We start from the raw sequence: 27726 nt of genomic DNA, 5'->3' as shown, positions 1-27726 counted from the left end.
GATATGGCAGCTTTCGTAATACGTGACCGCTGGAGGTTAGATGTAGTGCATGCCGTAGTAACATTTATTAGAACTGTATTTGAACTGCATGCGGCCTAAGTCTGCCACAACAATGCAACAGATTGCGTCCGCTTTGAAAGTTATTTTTAAACGATTTTAGATTATTCCAAACAATAATAAAATATTACATAACCCCAAAAGTGTCTTTTTTTTATCAATTATCAATCATTAGGATGGCTTAAAAATTGCACACCTATTTACTGTTTTTAAAATTCACACTAAACACCCTGATATTTTTAATCAGCTGTGGTGAAAGTCAACGTACTTGTTTACAAACTAATCAGCTGATTTTATTTTGTCTGAAGATGTTATTGTTTATTCAACGTAGTCAGTTCCTCCAACTTTTTACACTTACTTTTAACGTTTACTCTCACTGTATAAGGTTAGAGGTAAAGGTTTCTTAAATGTTTTTGCAAAGTTTCAATTTCATATCTCTTACCATTTTTTAGAAAAATAATTAATAAGTGAAAAAAATGGCGACTGTGTGAGTAACTAAGGACTTCCGGTCAATTTAAATATGATATTTGGATTTGTTTCTTACCCAGGAACAATACCCTAAAATATCCGACACGAATTCTGAAACACCCTGTATCTATAGATTATATACATATATAAAAATTTGAACAAATGGTGTTTTGGGCCTCTGGGGACATCAAAATGAAAAAGTAAATCGGTCCCGGGCCTAGGTCTTACCATGAGACCTACGGTAATAACTACTTCCCTATAAGGAAATTCTCTAAAAAAAAAAAGATAAAAAACATTTTGTTTAATTTATACAAGAAAATAAATTAAACAATCTTATTTAATTTAATTTATATTAGTGAAGTAAAACGAAAAATATAGTTCTTCACATAGGCCAAAAGTGTCTTTTTGACCCTTTGCTCATTTTTCAATTGTAGTCGAACTTGTTTTGAAAAGAGTCACTTAAGCCTCTAGTAATAAATAAACTACTTACTATCTCTTAAACATTAAATTAAAATTTTCTCTTTTAAAAGTTTACATTTTCCAAGTGCCGCAACTATGTGAAGCCAATATGTGATAAATATATATGTGTGTGTAATATATATATGTGATGACAATATTATTTACAAGATAGTTAAAATGGCAACTTGAAAAGTTTGAACTAAGCTAAAACAAAAAATATGATTTTCATTCATATGCTAAATAATAAAGTTGTATTTAAAGTCTATAATATTACAATTAAAGATGATGATCTCTATTTAACATTAACACTATCAAGTTTTTGTAGAAACTTGTCGAGGAGTTTGCTAGCTTCTCCGTATTGGCCTTCCAAATAGTCAAGCTTATTAATCAAAATGTAGCGCAATCTGTGAACAAAACCACAGGTTGTTTGTTTAAAAGCAAACATACTTATTCACTTTAAGAGATATAAATAAGTACCTATTAATAATATGGAAAGTAAAGCGTGGGACTTTTGTCCTAGAGGTCCCGGGTTCAAATTCCGCCAATCACCAATGGAAGGAAGTCTTAATGCTGCAACATCTAGGCCTAACTGAACTAATGCTAAACAAACACTACAGGACTAGAGCCTTGTTGAAAAAATGGAACCTAACCTGTCGGCTACAAGAATAAGTATCACTAGTGTACATGTTGCTCGAAATTGAGCAATTGCAAAGACGTAAAGTAGTTACAGTATTTAAAAACAAATAGCTTATTTAAAAACGAATAAAAGTCATAATTTCCGATGAGTTTAAAAGACTCATCTCATAGATTACGTACCTAACAGTTCCATATAATCGACATTTCTTGTAAATATTTTATCATTTTTCAATAGCTGATCTGGTGTTTTAGTGTATTCTACAAATCTTTCCCACTTATAGCCGCATTAGGTTGTCCATGTTGATCTTCGTCAATGATAATGTAGTCTGCATAGTGCTACCTGTTGTCGCCAGTATGTTTACAAATTTCAGTAACTTTCTTTATAGCGATAATAATATTTTGTTAACATTACTTATCAACTGCCTGATTTTCAGAATAACCTCTCTGTCACAATTTTATTTGCTTCAATTGGCATTAATTTGGCTAGTTACTGTTAAAACGTAAGTTATATTTGCCTGAAAAAATGCAGAACTGAAAGGCCTAATGTTGTTCAGATGGTTTTTTGTTTCCCTTAAATGTGAATAATGCAAAACCTTCAGTGAAAGTTTTATTAAGGTGTCTTGGATGTCGTCATATTATTTTAAAATCACTTGACTTTTATGAAAACATTTAACATATATTTAATGTCCTTGCCGTAGCAGTTTAATTCAGCCTTAGAGTGTTTTCCTTTGCCAATCATCATAAAGTTAACTGTTAAGTCCGTGATTCATACAAAATAAATGAAAATAGTAACACTTTGGCTAACATCCTTGTTCATTGTTTGTGGAAATCTTCATATTGTATGTGTTCTTCACTATATAGGATGACCACGATAGTAAATAGTTTTTTTAAAGTCTCTATTTCTTCTACTTGGTGGCGTTCTATGACTCCTACGTTTCCATGGTTAAAAAATCGGTTCTTTCAATGATTGCTCAAGAAATACAGTAGCCTACCCTGTCAATTCATTTTTCTTTTTTGGTAAAATATATCAAATTGCCCTGGCTTTCTCGATTTTTTACATTGTAATATGTACGAATGTAAATTTAAGTAGTAAATATTTAATTTCAACAAAATCAGTAAATGTACCCAATGCGTTTTGTTGAATTGAAAAATAAATAACAGCAATTAAATTATACAGCTGATCAAAATGTAAACAATTGTGTTCTTCATAAGGATAACATGGGAACCTTCAAAGCCACTGAGGCATAGCCCAAGGGATTTAAAAAAAAGGTAAGGTCAGTTTGCAAATCTATGCCACACGCTCTTTCCAATGAGGCGTCAATGGATAAAATCGGTTTGGAAATTGCGGAGGATTTCAACCTCATGTAGCGTATATATTTTAATTCTATACCTAAAGAAGAAAGTGTTTTGAACTTTAGCACTCAATAATACTTACATATCTTTTTGAGACAGTGGTGGAGGGGCCTCCCTTTCTCCTGGAAATAATGAAGCTGAAGTTAAATCTTAAATTTGCTTTAAATCTAGCAAATTAAGAGTAATGGCCTGAAGGTATTATGATTAGTAGGCTTATAGTATTATGAATTCAGCGGTTCTTAAATGTTTTTATTTAATGGAATATATGAGGAAGAAGTCATTATCATTGTCCATATAAGGAGATGAATATCATAAGTGATTCACAATTTTTTGGGGCAACAAGTCCAATAATTCTTTAATTTACTGTTATTGAATTGCATGAAATGTTAATACAAAAAATATAGTGTCCCCATATGTATTAATGGAATTTAAAACTGGATAGACTTGTTTAAAGGATTGTTCTGGAGTTGGCGATCTTATCGTTCGGTGGTAGGGATGTCCCGATAGTTCCGATACTACTGTTGTGTACTCACGAGTGTGGGAGCGAGGGATGCAGGCGTAAGGGAAAGTTTAGGCCGTTGCACTGCTGAAGGGCCATAGGGCGGCACTATACCATAGCGTGATGTTGTGATTGTGTTCTTCTCGCTCCCACGTGCTCGTGAGTACAGGACAGTAGGTATCAATATTTTCCTTTTAATATTCTGAGTATCGGTATCGGTATTGCGGTAGCGAAAGAAATGTTGGAGTATCGGTATCGAATTAATAAAGCATGTCCTAGTTTAAACGGCTGTTAGTAAAATTTATAAGGGATAAGTATTTAATTACCATTTTTACTGTCATTTTTATCACTATAGCATAAATTTTGTTCAGTTTGGACAAGCTTAATTGGTAATAATCTTTCCTAAACAATGGAACAATATTACAATTAATCTCTCTTTATGATTTCATTCATTTTTCCCAGGTTAGGAGTCCTAGCATACCGTCGTCTTGTTTTGTTTCCAAGTCTTGCGTTACGTGTGTTATTACAGATTGTTTATTGTTTGTTGTTCCTTTATCTGAGTTAATATTGTAAAAAAAATTAGACCATTTTATGAATTCATATCAATACTTCTTTAAGTTACAAAACCTAATAAGTTAGTATTACAATAATAATTCTTAATCACTAAACCAATTTTTTTTTTCATAAAACTAAATGGATTTTCTTACAAACTTACTTAAATGAGTTTAATTATTGTAAACAGTTTTATGGTTGCCGATTTTGAACTTAGAGTCGGGACCACGTAAGTTTGCAGTTGGTGGCAGCCAATCACAAGACCAGGCTAGTGCAACGTTGCCATATCGCCCATTGACAACACTAATTAAAATATACTACTAAGCAATATTTTCAACTCAGCTGGTATTATTAGATTTGGCAGCACCGCAGCTGGTTCTCATTGGTTCATTCAAAACCATATGGTAAATAGGCTCCTCCCTCAACTGCAAACTTACGTGGTCCCGACTGTAGGCCTATAGAGAGCAATGATTATTCTTTGTGTGACAAAAATGTTGCTTGATGTATTCAGCAACCCAAGAGTCTTTGAACGGGACAGAAGATGAAAAAATGAAAAAATAAATAAGCAAAATAAAATTCTACTTATGGGAATTCACTTACAGTTTAAACTGTTTTTTTTTTATACTATTTGGTTCTGTACTGACGGTATCGATACTTTTATATATTGAATATATTTGTGGTAAATAGGTCAATACCAAATATCGGCTGCAAGCTAGTATCGGAAAGTCCCTACCCAGAGCTAGGAGGATTAAACATTAAGGAGAGGGCACGCGAATAGGAATACACATGTTGCGGTGAAGCCAGCTTTAGCAGAACACTATAGGGGCACGCGGAGCCGTAGAGTGGCAAAAAGCCTCGGCTATAACATGGGAGAGATAGAGAAAAACGCGACACGCGCTGTTTCGAATTAAAATTGCCGCTAAACTAAAACACCTGTGTTATTCACCGATGGCATTCTTAAAGTAAATTAAATTTCCTATCGAACGGTGTCAATAATTCCTATAAAAACTATTATTTATTATTTATTATTGAAGATCAAAGTTGAAAGAATTGGCCTGGACTTTGAACATGATTACTTTAATTACGTTTTTGAAAAAAATATGATGTATCTATACAAACTAACAATTTATTCGTGTTCCTTAATAGTTTCTCGAAATAAAAAATATATATTTACCTATATTTAAAAGTGGTATTTAGAAAAATAATTACAATAAAGTATTTTTTTTATTTTTTCAGTTTATAAAACAATCTTACTAATTATAGGTTAAAATGAAAAATTTAATTCGGGTGGTGAAATACATTTTAAATTTGCATTTTTTATAGTTTTATCGATTTGTTAATATCATTTTTACTAGTTTTAAGGCATTTATGTGCTAGGCAGGTGATTTTAAATAGCCAAAGTTAAGAAAAAATGCAAAGCCGCTCTAACTTTTTTTACACCAACAGCTGTTACAATTAAATTACAAACATAAAAAGTAAAACAATTTCTTGGCAATCAAGTTCTTGATTTTTTAATATCATATTGAACTATATTTGATCTGTTTGCCCAAAGAAACTTCAAGTAAAAAGTGTAAATGTTCAACAATTATCGCGTCTTCTGACCGCCAAAGTGCGTTTATCATTCTTTTAAAGGATTAAAACTTATTTTATTTCTCTTTAAGAAAATGTTCAAATACACATACAGTACTACTCATGATTTGAGTTTTAATTTATGAACAGTACAAGCCATTGGTGGTATGGCGGGATTTGAACCCGGGACCCCAGGAACTGGAGTCCCGTGCTCTGGTTAGAGTATTATAAATAATACACAATATAAGTATGACAAAAAATAAAAACAAGGACAACGAATTCTAAAAAGCAAGTCATCCTTGTGTAAATTACTCACCTTTGAACGTACTATTGGTTCATAAATATGACTTTCCTCTTAATAGGTTTCTAATATTACGGTTAGAATTTAAATTTTTAATTTTCGTAGCATGATGAAGTCTAATTTTTAAATAGATAATTGATATTTCTGTTGCCAAATCTTCCATCAACGCATACAACGCAGTGTGAGAGGGGTGCGGGAGAGTAGCGCTGCCTCCCCCCACCCCACCAGTACGCTGGCTTCAACGAAACTACAGCGTGTCCTCTCCTTAATGTTTAATCCTCCTAGACCCAGAGGCACAAGCATGTCAATCTCAGATAGCCTCCCTGTCTCCCTACTCTTCATCTGAGCAGAGGCTGTCCTATTAATCCCTTTCTGAAGCTTCCAAACACATTATTAACCTTCAACTATGTATCTCATGCTCTTCTCTTCACCCACCTTTCTGAAAGCTCAGCTACAATTTCACCAATCATTAATGGATAATGTCCGCAACAACACAAACTTACCATGACCAACACAACAACAATTAATTAATCGACTTGCCTTTCCTGAAGTTCGTTCTAGTTGGATCCATAGCATCTATTTTCATGTCGGTAATGTCATACTTCTTGAAAAACAGCTCAATTTCCAACTCCGAGTATCCTGCTCTGGAATCAAACTAGAGTAGTTAGAAAGTTGTCAAGTTTTACTGCTAAACTAATGGTGTTTTGACTTGTTTATTTTTTAATTATTGTGATGGATATAATTGCTGCATGACAAAAATAGTATATTACGCGACGAGGCCGGGCAATAGGTTTTCATGGTATGACAGTTTCCTCGCAAAGCTTGTTGAGTGCAGGATTCCATCTGAGTACCGTAACACCTTCCTGGGTGAGCTGCGTATGATACCTTTTTGCCACTGCCACCAAAAAGTGTTTACCTTAAACCATGTTTACCGTTTTTTAAACTAGCCATTTCAGTTCAGTTCAGTTGAAAAGATTCACTTAACAACAGCTTTGTTTACTTACTTAACAGCATTGTTTTACATAACAACACAAGTAACAGACCAATGAGGTTCAAGGATTGAGAGATAAGAAGTAGAATTGTAATGCTTCGAACTTCAACTAATCAGCTGTTAAGACAAATTTAGTAGTTGTTGATGAGTGGTGAGTATGTGAAATGCAAAAGTATGTGAAAACACAACCTCTTTTAGAAGTTATGAGTAGTGATTGTTAGTAAGTAAAAAACGGTCGTAGGTAAAGTGGTGTATGTAGCTCGCATAAATAGTCTTAAGAACACTCCTAGAAGTTTTCTACTCGTGTTGTTAACACTAACTTTACACGATTGTTGCAAAATCTACTACTACAATATACATGTTTTGCTAATTTAGACGTGTAGACTAACATCACATTAACCTAATAGATTAACCATATATATTTGAGTCATTTTGCTACTTAAAATAGGTACATGGAATACTATGACTCATACCAGTTTTTGGATTGATCAGGCAGCAATTGAATTTTCCACATAATCTGTCCTTTTTGCCTAATCTGTTGCCAGTTGAGATTGTATAGTTGACACTACAGTACTTACTGTGCCAAGTAATACCGAACGTGTTCTGAAGGCGAGTGGACCTTCTCCTCGTAGACTTCTCGCTCTATCTGAGACAGCAGCCAAGAACATTCCAGTTTACCCAGAAGCTGCATCAGCCAGATCAGCATCATGTCTGAGATGAACGTTTTAGCTCCTCCGATACTCACTTCACTCAGAACTTCTTTGTAATGAGGCACCAAGATGGCCAGAAACATGCTCTGCAGATCAAATATGTGAGTTACATTTTTGTTTTGTTAAAACGGTTGTTTAAAAATATTGTAACGAGGGTTGTCTTTATATTAAGGTCTCCATTTTGTTCCCTTCGCAGACAAGAGAGCTAGATCAAATCTGAGAACAGTAGCTTCAATTTTCATCTTCTATTCTAGCCGGTCCCCCACGATAAGTCTCGACATAAAACTAATAAATATTTATTTCATTCGGACTTTGAATGCTTAGAGCTACCTGTGTACTTTCTATATTTTACCACACTGCATACATGCCAGTTTAGTCAAAGCCATGTAAAAAACCAAACCACAACTTGTTTTCCGAGAATAATTCGGTATACACAGATGTTACCGCTACATAGATTTTTTTTTAAATTTAGGTATGCCTTTTTAAAGATTCTTTTTTGGCCTGACACCTGACATTTTTAGTTTGAAAAAGCGTCTGGCTCTGAGGTTGTAACAAGAAAGAATATTACAGTACATTCTTAAAGAATTTCAAAAACATAAGTTCTTACATTTTAGGTTTCCAAGTTCTGTATGAATTTTACAATGCTTACTGAACAATCAATGAATAAAAGCGATTGTTTCTGAACAATGCTTACTGCAACTATGAAGACCATGAAGAATATGTAAGTGAAAAAGAAGATCGGTCCCAAAATTGGGTCAGCCTGTTCTAGAGCGTCGAATTTGAAGTCTGCGATGGAGTACCTCATCAGAGCAAACAGGGCCAGCAGAAATGTCTTGAAGTCCTCCAACTAAGTAGAAAAGTATGTGATCAGGAATTCATTCACAGATGATAAAATCATAGTCAAATGATGATGTGCTTAAAAAGTAAGTAAATAAAAAATGTTGAATACATAATAATCTATACTTATTTAATACGCAAGCAGGATTTTTGTGACAATTACTCCTCCAAAACTACTGAACCGATTGACATGTTTTTGGTGTCATTGGAAAAAGCGTATTAATTGTGTAGTTGTGCAGGAAACTTTCTTTTTAGGGAAACAATTAGAGAGCGAGGCCCTGGGGCCCTTTAAAGTTTCGTATATCTCTATAAGATTAACATGGGAAAGAAAAATGTTCATGAAACTCCAGCTGTTGTCAGAAATTAAGAGTGAAAAGAAGAAAATATGTTAATTGTAAACAGGCAATAAGTTTGCTAATTTAACAGTTTGCTACAAACATTTACTCACTTGGTTGAAATGAAATATTTACTATTTAAATATGGGTTGGCGTAAATATTACAATGGAAAAAAGCGAGAGAGCCAGGATAAATTGATTTACCAAAAAGAAAACTCAATTAACACTGTGCTTCATTTCTTGGTAATCTTTGAAAGAGCCGATTTCAAACTATGGAAACATAGGAAAGTCATAGAATACCACCAAGGAGAATAGAAATATTTTTTTTTTTAATTTATAATCGTTATTATGGGCAACCTAATGTGGCTATGAGTTAGGCTATTTGTAGAAAACATTAAAAAACAAGATCAGCTTATGAAAAATTATAAGATATTTACAAGAAATGTTGATTATATCAATCTGTTATGTACATCTTGAGTATTTCCATAATCTTTGAGTCAAATCTTTTAAAGTCATCAGAAATTATGACTGTTATTCATTTTAAAGTAGCACACCTGTAATACTTAACAATTGCTCGAATTCAAGCAACAGGGACAGTAGTTTAATTTAAACTAAACATAAAAATAGTAAAGTTTAAACTCACCTTACTGCCAAATAAGAACAATCCAACAAAAGCAAAAACGAAATAGAGGTAGAAAAATATAATGAAATAGCTCATTATGTCTGGCAGAGCCTGAAATCAACATTTAATAATATTGCAAACTGTATTCAATAAATTATCTAATATTTAATTCCAGAATGCTAACTAAAATATTTTAAACCAATCAAAAATTCCTTTCAATTTTACAGAAAAAAGAATTTATGCTAAGGGCCCTTTTATTCACAGTAGCAGTGGACTGTGGCCGACCGCTGTAACAATGTTTCACGCGGCAAGCCGCTGCAATACATGCGACCCAATGCATATAGGAACCGCTCGCCGCCAGCGGTTCCTAAGTGCAAGCGGCAGAATTTACAAACCTCCACGGCAAACCGCTACTTTTGGGACTGGTCCTTTTTGAATAACCCCCATTTATGGCTATGCACTTACAAAACTGCAGCGGTTCACGTTATACTCAGTTAATATAGTCTACAAAAAAGGTAGTTTAAAGCTAAAGGCCATGGGGACAATGCAATTTGAAAAGTAAAGGAACTGATTTATAATTATATTTATGTAAAAAATTTGAATTTATACTCACCCTATGTACTGTACTATGAAGACGGTAGATAGAATGTACAATGTTGAAATATTTCAGAAGTCTCAAGAAAGCAAATGCAATGAGAACAGCGAATGATCGACTGAAAAGGATGTGGAGGTACAAAGGAGTGTCGAAGGAAATGTACTTGTCCTCATAGCTTGGGTCCTTCAGTATTGGGAGTAGTTTATTCATGTTGATGTAAAGTGATACATTGAAAATGAATGTAAAGTAGCTCATCTGTAAACAAAATGTTAACTTTGATTCGCTAGTGTGTAATTACAGATTTTTTTACATCTGATGAGTTCACAGCATTTCAGGTTCCCTAGAATTCCCGTCATCTTTTGGGTACCGGTATCTAGAACAAGACAAGATTTGGGTACTGGTACCTAGAACAAGACTATGTTTGTCACAAAACTCAGCAGCCACAGGAAACACAGTAGCTGAAAACAACAGTTTAGAATTGTTAAATGTAAAAGGCAAACAAAAAGAAAAAAAAGGAATATTTGAACAAATCATTTAGCACTATCTACTGGTAACATTACAGTATCTGGAACAAGATGCTCTGTTGGTAGAGCAGGGTACTTGGTCTCTAGCTCTCTGAGGTCCCAGGCTCAAATCCAGTTAGTCGCCAATAACTTTAGCTCTGTCGCTCTGTGTAATAATACAGTAATACCATAGCTGATCCATATAGGTATAATGTCTACTGCTAGATTTAACGTTAGTGACTAGTGAACAGAACTAGTGACAGAATGAACGATTGAGACATTGTTAATGACCCATTTAATTATATGAGCAACCATGTGGTCAGTGATTGCCTTCAGAATAAAGCATTCAAATCTGAAGGTTGCTGATTTGATCCCAAGCAGAGTTGATTCTAGAACCAAATGTCAATTATTGTCATTTCCATTTGGTTATCAATCAACTATGACATTTAACAATAGGTTGATGTTAGATGATAAATAACCTTATGATTGTACTGTTCCCTTACAACAACGTTAAACAAATGCTAATAGAATGTCCAAGCCGACAGCAAAACTAAAATATCTTATTGAATAACTGAACTAATAATGTAAACTTATCGCAACTGACTTACTATCAGCACTATCACGTCAATGTAATTCCAGAACGACTTGAACAATTTCAGCCGGAGAGTCTTTATTTCCAATATTTTTTGTACCGTGTAGAAAACCACAAATATCATACAGACAATCTCACAAGCCAGAATAACGTAGTCTGACCCATCGTTGTAGCGAAGCAGTTTCTTTGTGGTGATCATGGCAGAGGGTAAGACACCACCCGAAGGGGGTATTTCAAATAGCAGCCTGTTAACAGATAATTTACATAGTACATGGCGTACTTTATGAAGGATTGGTGTAAATGACCTTTAGAAACAAAAACATTTATCTTAGTGTTAGTGACACAAAAAATAATCACAAACACTTGTAGCCTATGCACAGTTGTAAAAATGTAGCGTACCCTGAAGATGCCACACTTGTGGTGACTACTTAGTATAAAAGACAAACAATAGACAACATTTTACTTAGTAAAATATTTTGTCTTCACTTGTGTTGCACATCCTACTCCTTCAAACAAATTCTTAAACATGATAGAAAAAATCAATGGTTTTTTAATAACACAACTTAAAATGTATCTGTTTCATCAACACTAATTCTTGTTAAGTCAAATAATAAATATAAAGTTAATTAAAATATGTCTAATAACACCATTGAAACATATATTACACTTATACTTTAACTAACTGGATGGTAAATACAAAATACATACATACCATGACTATGGTAAGTGGTAGTCAATTTATATTCAACACTCCAATCAAAATCGATTACCTCTTACCATCTGTTATATATATTTCTTGTGAGTTAGGTGTCTAGGGATAGGTGTTTTTATGTACTTTCTGTAAATTTAATAACATACACAATACTGTCAATCATCAAGAAGTTATTTAAACGAGGTGTTAGCCCGTTTGAGAAGTTGACGTAATACTGTACTGCAGAACACTCCCTTGAATTGGATTTACTTCTACTCCAAAATCAAAAGCAAAGGTGTAATTTTCTTTTAAAAAGTATAAAAACTTTAATCATTGACACACTACCTTACGGAAATTTACCCAATGACTTCCTAGACACACACAAAACTGTTACAAACCCAAGTAAATATTTATTGCTAACCAAATCTTACTTGAAAATACAAAATAAGTTGACATTTCCGTTGTAAATGGCAAAGTCGATAAAGATGGCACGAGTAGCTCTCGAGTACCACTTGAAACTCTTGAGTGCCGCAGTCAGTTGCACTGCGTCGTCCTCGTTTTGCAGAAGTGCGACGTACCCTCCGCCACCGTATCTAGCAAAGGTTCCACCATACGGCAACGAACCAGTCTTAGTAGCTGGGAGCCATTTGTTACTGCAAAGTGGAGTAAAAGTAATCAGTACATAAACTGAAATTTAATTAATTTAATAGTGAGTCTGTGGCTCAGTCGGTAGCGTCGCGGACTTCGGGCCCAAGGCAGCGATGTCGTGGGTTCGGATCCTGGTCACTGCCGATAACATTTTATCAGTACAGTTCACCTTTGTACTGTACCGGCTCACTCCTTGCTTTGCTGTAAACGATCCACGCACGGGCGCTTAGTCTATGTGGACGGGCAAATGCAAGGTTAAAAGAGGCCGCCAACCTCTTTTTAAAAAAAAGAGAAAAAAAGAAAAGAATTGGTTAGCAATCTCCTTATGGATCATTCTGTTGTAGCATAGATACAGAAGTAGATATCCCATCTATATGGATCAGCCGTTGTCATTTCTTTACTAAAAAAGAATGTAGGTGTGTGAGCCAGTCACAGAATGCGGTAGTGTCAAAAAGTTTATTTTCTACCTTATTTTTTGTTGCTGACAGAGTTGATGGGTCATAACAGTTGCTATAGCTCACAATAAGTCGTTCCATCAGTTTCACTTGGTAAAAAAACAATGTGTATTTGACAGAAATTAGTAATTTAGATCAGCGCAATCTCGCAATGTGTCTTGGTGTTAATACAAATTTAATAATGAGAATAGCCCCTATATATTTAATACGCGACATGAAACTTTGTGAACAATAAGGCTTTTTTGTTTTAAGATTTAACCCCACATATTATATACCAAAATGTTCGTCTAGGTGTGTAGATGTGCAAACTGGCTTTAGATTTTCGAAATATATCTTTTTAAGGGCGTGGGCTGCCCTCAAAGTTCCCTCCATAAGGATAACATTGTGATTGATTTGAATGTTATTATATTCTGAAACAGATGTCAATATAGCCTATAAGTTTAAAAAATCCCAGCTGTTTTGTTTGGTTTTGAAATGTAAACAGTTTGCATGTTTTTTTTTAATAATTAGAAACTCGGCAAAGGAATATTACCTATAGGACACGACGGGAGAAATGTTTTACATTTTATTTTTGTTTAAACATGCCAAGGACCAGACGACAAAGAAATATTGCCGGTCGGACACGGTGCAAATACTCAAGCAATGCAAAACGTATAAGGACCCCAGACGAGGAGCTGGAACAGTTAGTGGCAACGTGTACTTACAAAATTACACTGACAAATATGAGAATTCAGCTGCATTCACTTGGCGAGATGGCATTAAAATGTCAGAAATGTGGTGTGTTACATTTTAAAGAAGAACAAAGAGGACGAGGCAAAGGATTTTCATCCTGCTGCCATAAAGGAAAAGTGAATCTACCACCATACCGAGAAAGCTATTATATCCAGAGCCTACTTAATGGAGCAAATCATTTGAGCAGAAACTACAAAGAAAACATTAGATCATACAACTCTGCGCTCGCAATGGTCAGCACTCGAGCTAAAATTAAAAAACATAACGGTGGAGGGCCTTTCATGTATAAGGTGCACGACACAATTTATCACTCAATTGGCACCTTTCAACCGTCAGAAGGGGAGCATCCCACATATGCCCAAATTTATATCTACGACGTCGAAACCGCTGTTCAAGAAAGAATTCTAAACAAAGCTAATGGCTCTTGCAGCACTGAACTCATGCACATTTTGACACAACATTTGGTTGATATTGATCTATACGCGCAAGTTTTCAGCATGATGAGCTCCGTCCTGCAAAATACTCCTACTGAACAGCAAAAAGAACTTAGAATGCATAAAGCCAACGATCGAGCTCAAGACCAACGTCGATACAACGACGCAACTTCTAACGACGTTGCTATAATATCCTAATTTATTATTCGTGCGAATTCGCGCGGGTTCACCTAGTTTAATCTATTACTGTATGTAATACTAAAAACATCTCCATGAAAGAAAATTTGAAAGGGTTAATTTAGAATGTAATTTGTTCATATCCGATTACTGATTAGTTTTTAAGAGTTTATATCAACAATTCAGTCCAACCTAGATTATTTCCCCTACACTTTGCACTCCTACATCGGAATGAATAATTGGCTTTTAGTGTCCTATAGACACCTTCTCAAGCTAGTGAAAAAATCATCAACTTTTTTAAAGGTAAACATTGTGTTAAGCAATAAAGAAAACCCTTAAATGAGTTGTAGTTCTCTAAACAGGTTTGTCTGAATTTTAAAATGATGTAAAAGGGATTCACCTAAATATCGGTTTAAAGTGTCGTACAATACATATTATAAAATGTTCTTTCAATTCATTTTAAAACTGTAATAAAGTTGGTTTTTGTTACGAATATAACTCTCTGTCAATGTATAACCAGAAACATGTATTGACGATGTCACCTGTTTTATAGCATTGTTATTATTTAAAACACAACTGAGTGAAAATTTAAAAACGTACGTTTTCATGTCCCTGGTCTTTTACTTCGTAGTTACTGGATTTGTACTTTATTATTATGTGTTTTAATATTTTTTGGTACGGGGGCAACATGTTACACACATTTATTTGGTTTTAAATAGGTTCTAGGTATTTTTTTTGTATTTTTAAAGTCTCGAAATTCACGACCATGACGTGTCCCTAGGGTACATTTTCCAACTTTCACGCTGTTTTTAGAAAAATTATTCATGCCGAAATATATAAAGCCATATTTTTATGCCATCAATAGTTATTAAACTTACAAAAAAGGAGCATATTATAATTTTATTGTCATTGCAAACTGACAACCATAACAAAATAAGTCTGTCCCTCGATTTGGCGTCACGACCATTTGGGAAAAAATTTCAACTTTGGAGCACGACAGTGGCAAGCCTGGCGTCGATTGCGTCAGTTCGTTTTAGAGACTAGTTCGGGGTGTACGTCAAGTTTTTTGTGCCAGTTGTTTTGTGTTGAAAGAAGTAGTTACAAGATTAATAAAGGTAAGTTTGTGTTTTTTGTAATTTTTGAGTGTCCATGACCGTACGTAGTCATTTGATGAAGTAGACGCGGTGTTAATTTTTGTTGATATGATATTTCAATTGCTACATTCACCTAGAAGTCCACTTTGTATCCTCGAACATGAGGTGCAGGGCTACCGCCAGAACAGAGCCAAATAACACGTAATGTCACGACCAAAGTTTCACGACCACCGCGGATTTTTTCACGACCAATCCAACCTTATGGATTATACTGTGTTTGGTCGTGACAATAACTTAAATATCATTCTAAATTGAACAGTTTAATTCAATTGAAACACATATTTTTATTATAACTAACAATATAATTGAAGGATTGTTTAGAAATATTTATATTATTCCAGACAATTCACGACCGTACCACTTGTCCCTGACCATCGCGTTTATGATTTCTATCATAAAAATTTCAAAAATTAAAATATCATCATATTTTAATGTTTTATACACAAAAGCAGCACACCTCTATAAATACATTACGATTTTTCGGGTCTCAGGTAAGTTTTTTCGGAGTTATACAAACTTCAAAATATTTTATTGGTTTTTTTCAATTTTTTGAGTTTTAGCGAATTTCCCATATAGGGAATAAGCTATTACCGTAGTACTCATGGTGAGACCTGTACGCGGGACCGATTTTTTTTTCGTTTTGTGGTCCCTAGAGGCCAAAATCACCATCCGTTCAAATTCATATATATATATATATATTTATATATTTATATATTTATATATTTATATATATATATATATATATATATATGTGTCCGTTAGCACGATAACTCGAGCAAAAATGATCAGATTTTGATGAAATTTGGTACAAACGTGTAAACCTACGTTTATTCGAACGAGTTCGCGATCCAGCATGATCGGACCATGGGAACGGGGGTTTACGGGGGGTTTTATGGGGTAAAAATAGGTTTTTCCCAATTTTGACCCAAAAAACATAAAATTTAACAATTTCTTTCCAAACCATTTTGTAAAGCTTAAAAAAACAAATAATTTAGTATATTGAAGCGCTGTTATGCGCCTAATGGTTACGGAGAAAATTCCAAAAAATTGTTAATTTAAAATTCCCATGTTATTCTTATGGAGAATAAGTAAACTGCTGTAGTTTGCTTGTTTATGAACATATTTTGATCAAATTTGGAAAATGTTTTTATTTCTTACTAACTATTAACATTTTACAAAAAAAAACAAAACAGTTTTACCCTCCCTGATGCAGCAAACCTAAGTACTTGTTAAAACTAATTCTATTTAAATCGGGAATAAGTGTTATATTTTTAAGTAGACATTTCAGTGTAAATCCAATCAGTCAAATGGAAATTCGCTTAGTCTGCAGGTTTGCTGGGCGGGGGTATTTTATTTTTTTCTAGAAAGACCAAATATACCAACAGCTTAGTGAGCTGTTTATTGTATAATGGCCATAAAAGTAAATTAATTTATAGCAAAATATAGTTATAAAAATAATATTAACTATTAATATTCAGTTTTATGTCCGTGATGGTCGTGACAAAATTTTGTGTCTTTCCATCAAAGATGCTCTATTAATAAAAAATCACCAAAGATATTGCGTTACCATGGACATTTTATGAAACTTCAAATGTCAATGAAATAACAAAAATAAAAAAAGTTTCAAAAAACGGAACAAAAAATTTTAAAAGTGGTTTTCCTAAAAACGTACATTTTTAAATTTTCACTCATCTACAACTTAACTTATGACAACTATATATTCATAGTGCAATAATGTCTTGGTTATGTCATACTTAAAGTCGGGACCACGAGAGTCTGCAGTTGGTGGTAGCCAATCACAAGACAAGGCTAGTGCACGGTTGCCATATCGCCTGTTGAAGACACTAATTAAAATACTAAACAGTATTTTCAAATCAGCTGGTATTATTAGATTGGCAACACCTAACTGTCCTCATTTGCTCCTTCGAAGTCACGTGGTAAATAGACTCCTCCCTCAACTGCAGACTCTCGTGGTCCCGACTGTAGTTACGTACTTAACTCACAACTCACACTAGAGCTAGCCGTTCTGTCGTTGGTTGTGAATCCAAACCCATGTTATCGGTTTCCTCATTGCTCTCGGAGTACGGCATGTAGCAAGCCATGGTAGAATTTATAATCGAATAGCCATGCACTTCACAAGAACAATTCTTTGTTCTCAACTAAAATGTAACCACATAATTTATCTCACTAAAACAAAGTAGTTAATCATTTTTCTTTAATTTTAAGTGATAATAGCTGAAAAAAATAAACTAACTGTTAATTAGTATTTTTTGTGCTGGTGCTAGTGGATCTGAATTTTTTAGATTTCCTTTAAATGTTTGAGTCAAGAACACAGGTAATCTAAATATATAAAAGGCAAAGCCCTCACTGACTCACTCACTCACTCATCACTAATTCTCCCACTTCCCATTTACCTAGGAGGCTGAAATTCGGTACACCAATTCTTTGGGCATTAAATAGGAAAACTAAGTAGTTTTTATTCTGATCGGGCTTTCCAGTGGCTCTGGAGATTCCCATGTTAACCTTATGATTTTTCATATTTAAAAGGAATTAATGAATCTTAACAGCTGTTTCAATTAAACAAGTTGGTTCTGTTCTATGATGTTCAATAGCATTAAAGTTACAAGGATTTCCAACTAGGGTGCAGCACTATTATTTTTGTTTATAAATAAATTATAATTAAGAAATAGATTACCTTTTAAATTTTCTAATAACGATAAGCAGACCATTTTATATTACTTAAAAGATTTTACCTATTTTGTTTTAATCTTAAAATATCACAACTCCAAGATAATGTGTTTAAATTAAAATGTATGAATGTGTTCAATTTTTAGACATCTTTTGATAGTATGTTTATAAATAGATATAGGTTTTAAAGTAATATGTTTGAAGATGGGCACATACAATTTTGTTAGTAATAAATTTTCCATTTTTTAATTATTTTTATCAGTTTCATGTAACTAATATTAATTCTCTCTGTTCACTAATAATAGTAAGTTCTTTTATTATTATGTACCGCAGCAAAATGCAATAGTTGAAATCAGAATTTCCTAAGAAATTTCATTTAAATTTAGATTTAGTAAGAACTTTTTAGTATTATTTTAGAATTATTAGTAACTACACTTTATTATGTAACAATTGAACAGCAGTAGGCTCAACAATCAACAATTGCCGGCCGGGCAGGTGGTTTGTGCGTAGACTGCTAGATGAATGCGGATGGTGACAACTCTTTGTTTTTCCACAACAATTGTTTAGAGCTAAAATCAATTTCTGAAATTAAAAATTTTTTCTCACACAATAATGGTGATGACGAATTGAAAGTCATAAGCACAAACATCAGAAGCTATTCCAAAAACTTTGATGAATTTTTAATTTATTTAAATGAAATTCCCAAGATGGATATTATTGTGTTGACAGAATGTTGGTTGCAGGAGGGGGTAGGGGGACAGACGATTGACGGATTTGACTATGTACTCACTGATAACAGACGAAATAGAGCCGACGGTGTTATTGTTTACTTCAACAATCGACTATCAGTAACTGCATCACAGATCTCATTTGCTGACCTTTATGGAATACAACTCAATTTCAACTTACACAATAACAAATTTTGTCTGTTAGCACTATACCGTACTTTTGATTCAGATGCTAAATTATTTATAAACGATTTAGAAAATTATCTTAACCATTTGAGCAAAGATTTGATGATTATTTTAACTGGAGATATAAATTTTGATTTGTTGAGTATTAATTCTTTAAACGACAGTTACTTAAACTGTTTGTTAGGTGCTGGTCTCATTCAATGTATAGACAAACCAACAAGAATTACGAACAATAGCCAAACTTGCATTGATCACATGTTCATACGTTACAACGACATGAAAAATGTACAATCAGCAACATTACACACACACGTTACAGACCATTTCAGCACAGGCATGACTATTACTTTTCCAACCAATACACCGTCAGTTACTTTGGATACTTCTACACGCATTATCGATCATACACTACTGTCCTGTAATCTTGCGCAAATAGACTGGAGCAACTTTTTTATCGATCTTGACATTAACTCTTGTGCATCTCGTTTTTTACAAATCATGGATGAAACCATAGATAGTTCTAAAAAATCTGTTAAGAAATCATCGAGGTTCAAAAAATTAAAGCCATGGATCACAAATGATTTGATTAAACTAATTAGGGAAAGAGATAAAACTAGTAAGAAAATTAAAAAACAGCCGTTTAATGCTACTTTAAATAAAGAATATCGTGATTTAAGACATCAAATTTCCAGTGGTATTAAAAGTTCTAAGCGAGTATACTACAGGTCAAAATTAAACCAATATCAAAACAACCCCAAACGCTTTTGGATGGTTGTGAACGAGCTGGCGGGGCGATCAAATAAAAAAGACCCCTTCTCAGTTCAGAAATATCTTCCAAACGTATCCAACATCACTCCTGATGTAAGAAAGATTGTAGCTGATGATTTTAACACGTTTTTCGCTTCTGTTGGATATAACCTTGCCAGTTCAATAAATAGCAGCGGTCCGCCGATCATCAACGACGCAGATTACAGGCAGGACACTGTGTTTACACTCCAGACAGTGACTGAACTCGACGTTATCAGGCATGTCTACTCGTTACGTGGTGGGTCTGCCCCCGGTTTTGATGGTGTCTCGGCTGATGTTCTCAAAGAAAATGTAAATTCACTCTCTAAACCATTATTGCATATCATAAACTTAAGTTTGGCTAGTGGAATATTTCCGGACAAGTTTAAATTGGCAAAAGTTTTTCCTTTATACAAATCAAACTCCCACAAAGACAAAAATAATTTCAGACCAATATCTTTATTGAGTGCATTCTCTAAGGTGCTTGAAAAAATAGTTAAGGAACAAATGGTGGATTACTTGAACCAGAATCAGATCCTAGCAGACTGTCAATATGGGTTCAGAAAAGATAAAAATGTTACAGATGTTCTTTTTCATATCAACAAAGAAATTTTTAGTGCTCTATCCGAAAATTTGCGCTCAGTATTAATTTTTTTAGATCTCAAAAAAGCTTTTGATAGTGTAGACAGAAAGCATCTAATTTCAAAATTATCTGCTATAGGTGTAAGAGGGAACGCTCTCTCATGGTTCGAAAGCTACCTCAGAGATAGGCGACAATTCGTATACATAGATGGAGTCAATAGCAATGAGGTGCCTGTTGACTATGGGGTGATTCAGGGGAGTACCCTTGGGCCTATTTTATTCCTAATATATATAAATAATATTTCTAAATTACCAATTTTCGGAAAAATGTTTCTTTTTGCAGATGACACATTGATTTATGTTAAGGATAAGACATGGGAAGGTGTGAAGAGTAAAGCTCAATCAGATCTCAAATTAGTAAAAAAATGGCTCGACCAAAATGTACTATCTCTTAATGTTTCCAAAACAAAATTCATGCCTATTTCTCTCGCGTCAACAGCTGACTATAACCTAACCAATTTGATCTTGCACAGTTGTCTCAACCAATTCAATAACAGTTGTTCGTGTGATACCTTAGAGAGGGTTAACTCATATAAATATTTAGGAATAATTTTTGACTCACATATGAAATGGATAGAGCATATTAATTTCTTGCAAAATAAAACTAGAAAACTTATATTTGCATTTAGACAGTTAAGTGATGTTCTCAGTTTTAAAGAAATTAAATCAACATATTTTGCATATGTACAGTCGGTTTTGTCTTATGGAATATTAGCTTGGGGAGGGGCGTACAGTTCACATCTCACAGGTCTGATTCTGGTTCAAAAGTCTATCCTAAAAGCTGGTTTCAAAAAGTGTAAAAGATACCCCTCAGATTTACTATTTCATGAAACTGGAATATTCCCCATTGCAAAATTGTTTATCAAAGATCTTCTAATTTTTATATTTAAAAACTTCAATTCAATTTTTACTTCCATAACCCACACACATAATACAAGATATGCAAATAGAATTGGAATTTCTACTATTCAGCAGCACAAATCCTTTTCAAAAACAAATTGTTTCTACATAGCACATATTTTGTTCCGAAATTATTCCACTATGTATAAAGCAACTCAGTTATTTCATTCTCCTACATTAGGTGTATTCAAAAATCGAGTTAATAGATGGTTATTGGATATCAGCGATGAAGAGGCCGAGGGTCTTATCACTACTGATAACAGGCGACCTGCCACTGTCTGACAGCACTAAACGGACCCCCTCTGCAAACTCTTGCAACCAACAAAATTCTTTTCCGTTTTATTTATTGGCTTCCACTTTAAACAATTCTGTTATTAAAAATTTTAATTAATATTTACTCCAATTTTTTATATAATCTTTAAGCTTATTTTTATTTTTACAGGTTCCCATAGCACTTAGTACATTTTTATTTAATTTTAAACTTTTTCTTCAATTGCAAATTAGCTCAAAAAATACATATATAATTTTTAGCAACTCGAGTCTACGCACAGACCACTGAGGTCTATGTAGACTCATTTCCATTATATATTAAATTAGTTATTATTCAAGCCGGAGCAAACACTCAACTAGTATTTAAGTTTTTACTTTTATAACTTATAAATTAATTTTACTAGAAATAATTTACGTTAACAATTACTGTATAATGCTTCAGGGCTATATATATTTTTATTTTATTTTTTTGAAAAATTGTAAATTTGTATATATTGTGGAAATAAACTGATTTGATTTGATTTGATTTGTTTATTTATAACAACAGCTAATTTGCAACCAAAAGGTGAGTGAGCGTAGCGAACGAACTTCAACCTGGAGGCGAGTTAGCGTAGCGAACGAGCTAACCTGAGGGCACGTGAGCGAACAAACTTCCACCAGGACGTGATTAAGCCATGCAAAAACTTATGAAGTTAAACGGGGCAAAGCCCGCGGGTACAGCTAGTCAACAGCATAAAAGGTAGTTCAAAATAGTTCAAGTTCTTAAACCTGGGATGGGCAAAAAATATATTTCTGAGTAACCTAGAGTATTTGAGACCATTTTTATTCTTCCAGTCTTCAATGGGGTCTTATATAGATGGATTTTTGGACATTTTGGGAGGATAGGGTTCATAACTTGTTTTCCTTTATTTAAGAATATATTTCTTTAGAAACTAAACTAAACAATCAACTCTTAAATCAACAAGTTTGTCCCAAAAGGGCATTCAACTTTTTAGCCGACATAATCGCATAGTCAAAGACAGATGATGTGATGACCAAAAACACCGTTCTACCTACCTGTCTGATCTGAGGTTGACCCATCAACTTGTTTTCATATAAACGATCTTGGGTATACCAAAATGGTCTGTAAATAAGATTTTCAGCAATGTGGCTCTGGTACTGAAAAAGACAATAGATGAAAACATAAACTCTACTAAAATATGTTCGCTTTTCAAGAGGTGTTAAAATTATAATAACATGTATGGCAAACTTGAAGCTCGATTCACTCTTGATCCGACTGAGAATGATAATTAAATGGGAGAAAGAAATAGAGGGAGTTATAACATCTGTGGGTAGAGACAAGTACTTCTCTTTTAAAGCACATTTATTATTGTTTATACATATAATAATTGTGTTCAATTCATAATTATTTTATAATTTTAACCGAGTTATCAGGGTTCTCCTTAAAATGTAAAGGTTGCCAGTAGCCTACAATCAAAAGTGTGTTGAAATTGGACTCAGTTGCCATTATCCCATTGAAAAATTGATAACAGATTTGGAAAAGACAACAAAACACCTTAGTAGCATAAAACTTACAAAAAAAGACTCTTGAATGACTTGTACAACCTGACAAGACACAAATGTCTTCTAAGGACAAATAAAGATTAGTCCTGGTATTATAATAATAGATACTTACAAACCATACATGTTCTAGAGTGTTTATTTGGTAGAAACTTATCCCCAAAGGAGCTGAATCATCATCTACATCCTCCAAATCTTCAATTTCAAAAGCAAGTTCTGTATATCTTGAAACCATCGCTTCATTGAGATAAAACTTTTCCAAGGAAAACGATCCAAAAGTGACTAAAAAACAGGCTATAATGAGCTAAGATCTTTTAAATTGTTTCAATCCTTATGGGGTATGAATAATTTACAATGGATGGGGAAGTATAATAGAAAATTTCAAGTAATTCAATTGTGTAACTTTTAAAAATTAATTGTGTATTATTCACAGTTTCAAGAATAACGTTAATAAATTGGTTTACCTTATGGTTGCAATACTTATTCTATATATAAGTACCGTATTACGATTATACCTACGCCGTGTCGTCCGACCGAGAATGTAAATAATTCAATTACAAATAGTAAGATAGTGTTTGTGTTAAGTAATGTGATAAACTTTGCTCCTGAAGATGCCACACTTGTGGCAAAAAGTGCATCGAGCAAGAAGTCTACATTTTTCAAGAACCTGGCAACCATAAGGTAAACCACTTTATTAAAATTGACTTCCTACTCTAATGTTCAAACAGTTTTAAAATAATTTTTTGAAGGTTTTAAACAGTTTTTATGCTTACAATAAGTCCACCCTGGTAAAACTTTTATTTGTTTCTTAACATCAACCATTTTATAAAATTCTGATTATACCATCGTTCCAATATCTTGGCTTTTCCTGTATCTGCGCTGTGCCAAAATTTAAATTATTTTTTTAAGTGATGCAGTACGGTAAACCAAAATTATATGAAATGTAAGTTTTTTTCCAGCTGAAAAGCTGCATTTACAGGAAGCCAGTAGATCATCCAGGTTAGGAGGCAGGTTACTATTGTCTCTAATGTATTTCAAGTTACCGGAGGCGTCTATGGCCTTGGCTTAAGTGTTCTGCAAAATCAAAACACTCCCCTGAAATTTGTAGTTTGCAGGAAGAGATTATTTTGATTTAAAACCATTACAATCAATCAAATATTATAAAACTATTGATAACCATTAAGATTAAACTATAGTAGGCCTACAGTATTTTAAACAGTGAAGTCAATCTCTTATACTTACTGACAATTAGTAATATAAGAAAAATGCCGTATAAGAGTGCCTCCCTCGTTGAAACAGTGATGAAAGTTTGTCTGTCCAGATACCTGGCAATCTCACGGCTGAGCATACATCCTGAAAACATGATCTTCTGAGGACTTTGGTAAAAATAAGTTAATGCACACATTTTATCTAGATATTACATTAGTTTTAGATTTTTTATAGCTGCCTTGGTTGCAATGGCAGCTTAATGAAAATCTTAATTTGCGGACAGCTTTTAGAGGCTATTATAACTTTGGTATGATATTTTTAAATGATAATATACAAGACTGCATTGCCTAGTCCCAACTAATAGATTATTTAATTGAGAATTCTTTTGCGATATCTTCACTTTTTGTAGAGACGTGCTCCCTTAGCAACTATATGTCTACCTGAAACTTTCGGCATTCTTCTCCTAAACCAATAAATCACTGTTGACTGCCATCATTGGTGGTACGGTGGTTCGGTTCAAGAGTGTGTTCTGTTGACTCAATTTATGGAATAACTCCTTAACAATGAATACAAACCCTTTAAGAAGCGCAATGCCTTTGTAAAAAATTCAGTCTAGGAATATTTGAATTTCGGATAGTTCTCGCAGCGGCCGCTGGGTAGACTATGGTGAGTGCGAGGCCAAGTCAGCTAACTGTGTGAGAGAGAGTGAGACAACGAATGAGAGATAGAGTAGCGCAGCTGCATGATCTCATTTCGGCGACAAAATTCCAGTATGACTATTCTCCATAAGCATTTTTCTTCTTAAAGGGTTTGATATTCATTGCTCTTTAACTTTCAGACATACAGACTTTAGACAGATCCTCCTTAAAAAACAAAAGTTGCCCGCTTAGACTGGACTTACTGAGGTAGACATTTCGCCTCCATTTATCCAACGGATGATTCTTGTCAATCTCTGGATCGTAGAGGATCTCATAGTCATCTGAAGTTTTGGTCCTAGGCTTGAAACCCTCTTCAACTTTAATGGGTCGGCCAATCTCCCGAGAAGTTCCCAAGGAATGTAGGAATGACTGGGTCACCGAGTCTCTTCGTTGGCTATCTTTATGCCCTCCCTGATCATTGGAGGCTTTCTTAGCGTTGTCATCAAGTGTATTAGACATGGTCGATGTAGAATCTGTATATAGTTTGAAAACATTACCTTAAGTTTTTGTGATTACAATATTAGAATATATATGATAATTATTAGGTACCGGTATGTAAAACAAGGACAGGTGGGGGTATTTTCAAACCAGAATCCAAGCAGGTTCCACATTGTATTTTGACAGACTGGCTATCCCAGAACGTTTAGTGATGGTACATTTCCAAATTTGATTTATTTATTTCATCATATATTATTAACAATAGACCAAAACACACTTTTTACCCTCACTAACAAAAGAACTCGTTAAATCTAAATTTATCTTGATGGGGAAATATGACTTGTTCATGGAAATATATTTGGGTTAAAATCCAATCAGACAAATCAAAATTCACTCGGTCTGAAAGGTTTGCTGCATCGGGGGTATTTTAAATTAGTTTTGCTGTAATGTTCTGACCAAAATCTTTAAAACTCATTTTCACCTACTTTAATTAAAATTGGTTATGTTGCAGAAGGGAGGCCCACCAATGTCTTTGTAACCCATGATTCTATTCACCCAAGACCAAAACTTAATTGATTTAGGAGTTATAAGGCCTGTAGCGTTTTTTTTTCATGCCAAAGATGTGTCAATTGGCTTACAATTTACTACAATAACAATACGCGTAAACCCTACAACTAGGATAATAATGATAAGATTGTACGCAAGGTTATATTACACAGTACCTAGTACCACTTTCTGTTGAATTTAGCTTGCATAGTTGAAAGTTATCTTTATGGGGTTTTAAATGTTAATACAAAAGCCATGTTTATAAAAAAATATTCCAAATATATGTTGACAACCAATTTTACCAACTAAAAGTCTTAAACATTTTGTGGTGAACTATGTAACGTAAATACAAGTGACTTTTAAAAATGCTGTAAGTCTTTAGTTTACAAATAGAAAATGAAAAAACAAATTTTTGTTGCAAACACTAAAAACATTGATCAAAACATTTCACGACTAGCAGTCTTCGGATTGTTAAAAACTTTTGTTTAAAGCACATTGTGTTAACCTACACACTGAACCCAAAAATCTAAAATTAAAAGATTTATAATTATATTTATAATTCAGAAATTACCTTTTTAGAGGATAATATTCTTGAACAAACAAACTAAAAACATAGTTACTTTACCAATGATGTTTGAATGACAATATATTCAGAAAACCCTATTTTATAAAATGTACTTAAGTTATTAGTGCTACAAAACATGAACCTATGAAACAAATAAAACCATTATTATGATTTTTAAAATGACATAGGGAAACAAATTAATAACCAGCTGTTTTTATTATTTTGTATTCATTAGAGAGGATAAAAGAAAAAAAACCCACTGCAGCAAACCTGTAGACTAACCGAATATTCATTTACCACGTTAGATTTTCACTAAATGATTACCTTCAAAATTTCATATTTATTTTCTATTCAGATTTATAATATTAGTAAGATTGAACAACATTAATTTTAATGCTTAATATTGCTTACATGGGTTTACTGCTACAGGGAAGGTAATAAAGTGTGTATTATATTAAAATGTTAATAGCTTAGTATAGGTAATCAACATATTTGTCAAATTTGATCAAAATAATCCCAAAACAAGCAAACTATGACAGTAGATTGAACGGCTGCCATTTTTGACTCGGTTGTCCATTTGAGGTCAGGTTTGCAGCAATGCTTTTAGTTCAACAATTAAGACCTTTAATTGTATGTACATACCAACTTATGCTTACCTTTAAGATACTCCATATTACCTTCAAAGATACCTTCAACTTACTCCATATAATGGACATCCCCCAGAGGTGACATCTGATCACCAACAGAAAGTAGCCTAGCTTAATATTACCAGGAATGGCATGCCAAATTTGGTTGTGATATCTCATTCTTGTTTGTTTTAAAGTTATAAAGTCGTCCTACTCGTCCTAAAGACTTAATTGTCACTCTGTATATCTAGAGGCAAGATTTGTAGAGAAACATCTGAGCCTTTGTCATAAATATCTTGAGGTGTATACAAAATAACTAAAATGTTTAAAAATATATATTTTAGCAGTTTTTTCCTAGAACGCTAGGTCCGAGCCTGGGATTGTTTTTCACATTACTTCAGGCTAGACATAGGGGTTGCGGCATTATCACTTAGATAAAATCCATTGGTGATTTGGTGGGATTTGAACCCGGGACCTCATAGGGATCAAAGTCCCGCACTCTAACCACTAAACC

At 33.7% G+C, this 27726-nt stretch overlaps 2 protein-coding genes across 2 annotated transcripts; both read right to left on the bottom strand.

Moving 5' to 3' along the window:
* Positions 1-1223: 1223 nt before the first annotated feature.
* Positions 1224-11192, bottom strand: LOC128993644 (polycystic kidney disease 2-like 2 protein). Its single transcript, XM_054417691.1, has 8 exons — positions 11096-11192; positions 10003-10239; positions 9411-9500; positions 8290-8442; positions 7464-7681; positions 6435-6538; positions 3056-3095; positions 1224-1388 (listed from the first exon to the last, which is right to left on the bottom strand). The coding sequence occupies exons 2-8, from the start codon at positions 10237-10239 to the stop codon at positions 1277-1279; spliced, it is 954 nt and encodes a 317-aa protein (XP_054273666.1). The 5' UTR covers positions 11096-11192; the 3' UTR covers positions 1224-1276.
* A 1112-nt stretch (positions 11193-12304) lies between these two features.
* LOC128993064 (polycystic kidney disease 2-like 2 protein) lies at positions 12305-26694 on the bottom strand. Its single transcript, XM_054416820.1, has 8 exons — positions 26593-26694; positions 25241-25510; positions 24373-24483; positions 23246-23412; positions 22627-22728; positions 17381-17529; positions 12345-12423; positions 12305-12313 (listed from the first exon to the last, which is right to left on the bottom strand). The coding sequence occupies exons 2-8, from the start codon at positions 25494-25496 to the stop codon at positions 12305-12307; spliced, it is 873 nt and encodes a 290-aa protein (XP_054272795.1). The 5' UTR covers positions 25497-25510; positions 26593-26694.
* Between the last annotated feature and the right edge of the window lie 1032 nt (positions 26695-27726).

The sequence above is a fragment of the Macrosteles quadrilineatus genome, unplaced genomic scaffold (genome assembly GCF_028750875.1).
Source record: "Macrosteles quadrilineatus isolate MER2022 unplaced genomic scaffold, UCM_ALF_1.0 Scaffold_4__1_contigs__length_99947679, whole genome shotgun sequence".
Lineage (NCBI taxonomy): Eukaryota > Metazoa > Arthropoda > Insecta > Hemiptera > Cicadellidae > Macrosteles > Macrosteles quadrilineatus.
The sequence above is the reverse complement of the archived record's forward strand: the minus strand, read 5'-3'. Positions and strand labels throughout refer to the sequence as shown.

Excerpts from the sequence above, each read along its gene's own strand:
- LOC128993644 (XM_054417691.1), bottom strand. The coding sequence starts at position 10,239 with ATGAGCTACTTTACATTCATTTTCAATGTATCACTTTACATCAACATG. Across the intron at positions 7,682-8,289 it reads TCATGGTCTTCATAGTTGCA|AGCATGTTTCTGGCCATCTT; the intron begins GTAAGCATTGTT and ends TTTGATCTGCAG. Across the intron at positions 3,096-6,434 it reads TAGAACGAACTTCAGGAAAG|GAGAAAGGGAGGCCCCTCCA; the intron begins GCAAGTCGATTA and ends CATTATTTCCAG.
- LOC128993064 (XM_054416820.1), bottom strand. The coding sequence starts at position 25,496 with ATGTCTAATACACTTGATGACAACGCTAAGAAAGCCTCCAATGATCAG. Across the intron at positions 24,484-25,240 it reads GAGGCGAAATGTCTACCTCA|GATGTATGCTCAGCCGTGAG; the intron begins GTAAGTCCAGTC and ends TCATGTTTTCAG. Across the intron at positions 22,729-23,245 it reads CTCTAGAACATGTATGGTTT|TACCAGAGCCACATTGCTGA; the intron begins GTAAGTATCTAT and ends TGTCTTTTTCAG.